Source organism: Xiphias gladius, chromosome 19 (genome assembly GCF_016859285.1).
Source record: "Xiphias gladius isolate SHS-SW01 ecotype Sanya breed wild chromosome 19, ASM1685928v1, whole genome shotgun sequence".
Taxonomy (NCBI): Eukaryota; Metazoa; Chordata; class Actinopteri; order Istiophoriformes; family Xiphiidae; genus Xiphias; species Xiphias gladius.
In genome coordinates, this window is record NC_053418.1 from 16,107,860 (window position 1) to 16,112,362 (window position 4,503).

At 39.6% G+C, this 4,503-nt stretch overlaps 1 protein-coding gene across 1 annotated transcript; it reads left to right on the top strand.

Moving 5' to 3' along the window:
• Nucleotides 1-516: 516 nt before the first annotated feature.
• slc2a11b (solute carrier family 2 member 11b) lies at nt 517-4,174 on the top strand. Its single transcript, XM_040154864.1, has 12 exons — nt 517-588; nt 704-802; nt 1,151-1,311; nt 1,402-1,526; nt 1,633-1,762; nt 1,894-2,042; nt 2,384-2,571; nt 2,722-2,832; nt 3,333-3,434; nt 3,560-3,635; nt 3,753-3,880; nt 3,983-4,174. The coding sequence occupies exons 1-12, from the start codon at nt 517-519 to the stop codon at nt 4,172-4,174; spliced, it is 1,533 nt and encodes a 510-aa protein (XP_040010798.1).
• The last annotated feature ends 329 nt before the right edge of the window (nt 4,175-4,503 follow it).

The following is a 4,503-nucleotide window of genomic DNA, read 5'->3' on the forward strand; positions in this document are numbered from 1 at the left end:
AAAAATATGACCATGAATGAATGAAAGCCCTCAAAATCACTAGAAAACAAAGCATCTCTCTCAGGGATTAAATATTCAGTGAACACCGTCTGAGGTCTACCTCTAAGTTGTCACTTTCCTCGACTCTCCGCCCCCTTTACGACGAACACTGAATTAACCTGCAGTCCAAATTTTTCATTTTACTTCAGGAATGCTGAGAAATACAGCCAAATTTGCGCATCACCGGGGCTTGGTTAGAACTTCCCGTCCTCTTTCAGAGAAACGCAGTAAAACCAGTCTGAGCCCAGCCTTTCGATGCAGCTTTGAAGCTGTGAAATTTTGATAATCGTGCAGTAATGTAGCTGATCCTCCGCATTCCATCTGACAACAGATCAATTGTATTAATCCTCAGGATAAACTCGTCCTCCCATCAGATTTAAGCTTCCTGTTGAGAGGAAACTCTTTACGTGTAGGATGTTCTTTGTGGAAACGACAGAGCAATATTCGACAATACTTTGAACAAACATCAGGGACACAATGGAAAAAGAACATTTGGATGAGTATCAACCTCTGCTTATTAAAAAAATCAAAGATAAAAAGCGACCAAAGGTAAGTGGAGTTGTAAACAAAAACTGGGCGATCAGAGGCAGCTTTCTATCCATGATCAATTGAAAATTTTTGTTTTGAACGAGTTGTATCTTCTGTGTCTTTGTTTTATTTGCAGCTTCCAAACAAATCACTTCTGCTGGCTGCCTGTGCTGCTTGCATAGGGGGAACCTTCCAGTATGGATATAATGTCTCTGTCATCAATGCACCCACAAAGGTAATAACCCTACTGCCTCTTACTTGACCTATTTCCGCATAATATTTATTTTAATTATTTGAAATACTACCAGTTATGATAATGTGATGAATGGGACGTGGCCAGAGCAAAGGCATAGTGGTATGATGTACAATACAACTGTACAGTATTTATGCAGAGTGTGGACAGAGTGTGGTCACTTTTGTACTTGTGTAACAAACCAAACAAAGAACAGTCAGTGGTTATTGGAAATAAATCCTATTTTCCCATCTCTGATATTCCAGATACATCTCTGATATTCTTTATATAATATTGTTTTTAGTTGCCTGCTGAATGTGCATTTTGTCTTTTTTCTTCTGTAATTTCAAGTACGTGCAGAATTTCATTAACCAAACCTGGAGGGAGCGTTACCAAACGGACATATCAGAAAATGTTCTCACCCTGCTTTGGTCCACTATTGTGTCTATATTCACCTTAGGAGGATTGATAGGAACAACGATCGGTGGGACATTGTCTGTGAAGCTGGGGAGGTACGGACAAAAGATATGCATATGCAAAATTCTTGTTTTACCTTTTGTTTCCTGCATTAGAGATTTACCATTGTAATGTGGTTTTTCTAGGAAAGGGACACTGTTGACCAATAATACATTTGCATTAGCAGCTGCTCTGCTGATGGGTCTGAGTTACCCTACAGGATTATTTGAATTACTCATAATTGGACGTCTTCTCACTGGAATAAATGCAGGTTAATAATTCAGGAATACATTTAAAGGCTTCACCTGACATATTCGGTTTGACAGTTTCATGCCAAACTTCTGAAATGTGGCTTTAATCGTGATTTATTTTCATAGGCATTGGCATTTGTGTTCAACCTCTGTATTTGGGGGAAATAGCTCCAACCATGTTTCGTGGCGCCATGGGAATGGGAACCTCAATTTTCATCACTGGAGGGATCTTGACTGGACAAGTGATTGGCCTTAAGTAAATACTGAACACTTTTCATTTTTTAATCACACAGAGTTTATAAAATATTAACCTTTCACCAGAATTTGTGTTCACATGATGAAATATTCTGTATCACTCAAAATGGACATTTTTTTGTGATTTTGCAGAGAGCTCCTGGGCAGAGAAGAGTACTGGCCCATCCTGCTCTCCACCACATGTATCCCAGCGATCCTGCAGCTCCTGATCCTGCCCTGGTTCCCAGAGAGCCCGCGCTACCTACTCATTGACAAAGGAGACAAGGAGGGATGCAAGAAAGGTAAACTGACGCTGCCAATGCTGCACTTTTTCTTTCATTTCAAAATCTGATGATTGTATCTTTGGCCTGCAAAGATTGATTTAGTGCACATGACAGTGTAATTAAAAAGGCTGAGGACTCCCTTTGTCTGGACTCACCAGAGGCCGAGACTTATGTCTTCATTGTTGTGAGTTCAAGCATGTGATGATAATTTGGTAAATGTAACAATGATCTGAAAAGAAACTAGTTTGACGCTGGAAACCTCGGATGGGATTCTGAAAAAACAGACCCTGTAGCCAGATCAGACAAGAAGAATGAAAGACGACAATCACAACATGTGTCATTTGTTCTCCTGTCTGCAGCCCTCAAGCAACTGCACGGTGTATCTGGCTGGGATGTTGAACAGGAGGATATCGAGAAGGAGAAGGCTAATTTAGCAGGTTTCCAGGCCAAGAAGCCCTGGGAGCTCTTTGCTGATTGCAGTTTGCGCTGGCAGCTTCTCACCATCATGCTGCTCAACACTGCACAGCAGCTGAACGGCATCAATGCTGTAAGCACATGTCGCTATACGTAGCCTACTTGATGTCCTGCTGTCTCTCAGAATGTTGAATCAATTCCTCAATGCTCATAGTGACAAAAAGATGAAAAAGGTTCATTTGAAAAGTAAAAGTTTCGGTTTTCTTGTCTGTATTTCCTCTAGATTTATTTCTATGCAGATTACGTGTTCAGACAGTCTGGTATTTCCGATGATAAAATACCATATGCGACTGTTGGCACTGGTGCCTGTGAATGCATCACTGCTTTGACATGTGTAAGTATGAGTTTTACATTATACTTTTTAAGTATATTGATGCTATGATGTTCCTTCATGCTACAGCAAACTGAAAAATAAGGAAAGGAGCACAAGGGTAAAACAGCCAAGACCTTTCTAAGAAAATCTTCACATGTCAGACTAAAGTTTGGAAAGTTAGAGGACTTCTGAAACAGAGTAAAACAGAATACAGTATGACTTTATTGTCCACCAAGGCGGAAAGTTGTCTTATATAAAAATAATAATATAAAAATTAGAACAGCACAAGAACATATGACATAATAAATGTGATAAAAAAGAAACTGTCAAAACATAAACCAAAGTTAAAAAAAAATAGTATGAATAAAATAACTCAAACAGGGCATATCGTGCTAAAATACTGTACAGCAGGACCTGAAAGAACAAAACCGACAATTTCCCATGAAAGGTCAGGGCAAAACCTAAAGGAAATGTTTGCCTGGAGTCTTTTTGGTCTTGTGACATTGGTGTGTGTCTCACAGGGTATGCTCATTGAGTCTCTGGGAAGGAAAGTGCTCATCACTGGAGGATACACGCTGATGAGTATTTGCTGCATTTTATTCACGCTGACGCTCACTTTTCAGGTAATTAACCTCAAGACCAGATGTAGTTGGGGGAAAAAAAGATGCTTTAAGCATTGTTTTTTTGCATTTTCATATTATTCCTAGTTTGTGTTAACATTTCTTCTGGGTGATATTCTTTCTCTCAGGATGCCAGCCCAGTTGTTCCATACTTGAGCATGGTCTGTGTTTTTGCCTTTATCCTGAGTTTTGGCTTAGGACCAGGTAAGTGACCAAATTAGTAACTTTTCTAATTCCACTGAAGACTTTCCGCAACAGTTGCTGTTGAACAGTGGTTATAACTAAGAGCGATTTCTTTTTGTTGTTTCTTCTTCCATGAAGGTGGCGTGACTAACATCTTGACCACTGAATTATTCACCCAAACCACGCGCCCTGCAGCATACATGATCGCAGGGTCAGTGAACTGGTTAAGCTTCTTCTTCATCAGCATGGTCTTTCCTTTTATTGTGGTAGGTGTCCAAAATGATTGATAATATACAGGGTCTTCATTTACCCAATACATTTAAAATAAAAAAGCAAGACTTGAAACCTTGGGTGTTTTATTTGCACAGGTGGGGCTGCAGCAGTACTGTTTCCTGGTGTTCTTGGCCGTCTGCTCCATAGTGGCAATATACATTTTCCTTGTAGTTCCTGAAACCAAGAACAAAACCTTCCTCCAAATCCAGAATGAGTTCCGGTCCTCCAACAGAAAGGCCGGCAGTGCTGATGGCACCGAGGCAACACTGTTGTCAACTTCTATATGAAATGTAGCCCTATGACTCAGGGGCCGAGCAATTAAAGCTTTTTATGTCTCACAATATTTACGTTACAAAGATGAGCAATTGCCATTCGGATTTTTTTTTTTTTCAATAAAGATCAATTTTTGAAAAACATTTATGACAAACTACTCTTGTCATGGAGTTTATACCACTTAAACTGTCTGATATTTAATTTTTAATCATCAGCCTAACCTCTCAGCTGGCATGTGACCTACTGAACAAATGGATCACTGAAGTGTGTGAGAGGGGGTAAAGGTTACACAACAACATCATGTATTTGCAAGGGTGGTAAAAGTATTACAATATATTATAAG

What these genes read in the sequence shown, in the direction of transcription:
- slc2a11b (XM_040154864.1), top strand. Translation starts at nt 517, where the DNA reads ATGGAAAAAGAACATTTGGATGAGTATCAACCTCTGCTTATTAAAAAA. An exon ending in TTGTCTGTGAAGCTGGGGAG is followed by an intron (nt 1,312 to 1,401) that starts GTACGGACAAAA and finishes TGGTTTTTCTAG; the next exon opens with GAAAGGGACACTGTTGACCA. An exon ending in CGCTGACGCTCACTTTTCAG is followed by an intron (nt 3,435 to 3,559) that starts GTAATTAACCTC and finishes TCTTTCTCTCAG; the next exon opens with GATGCCAGCCCAGTTGTTCC.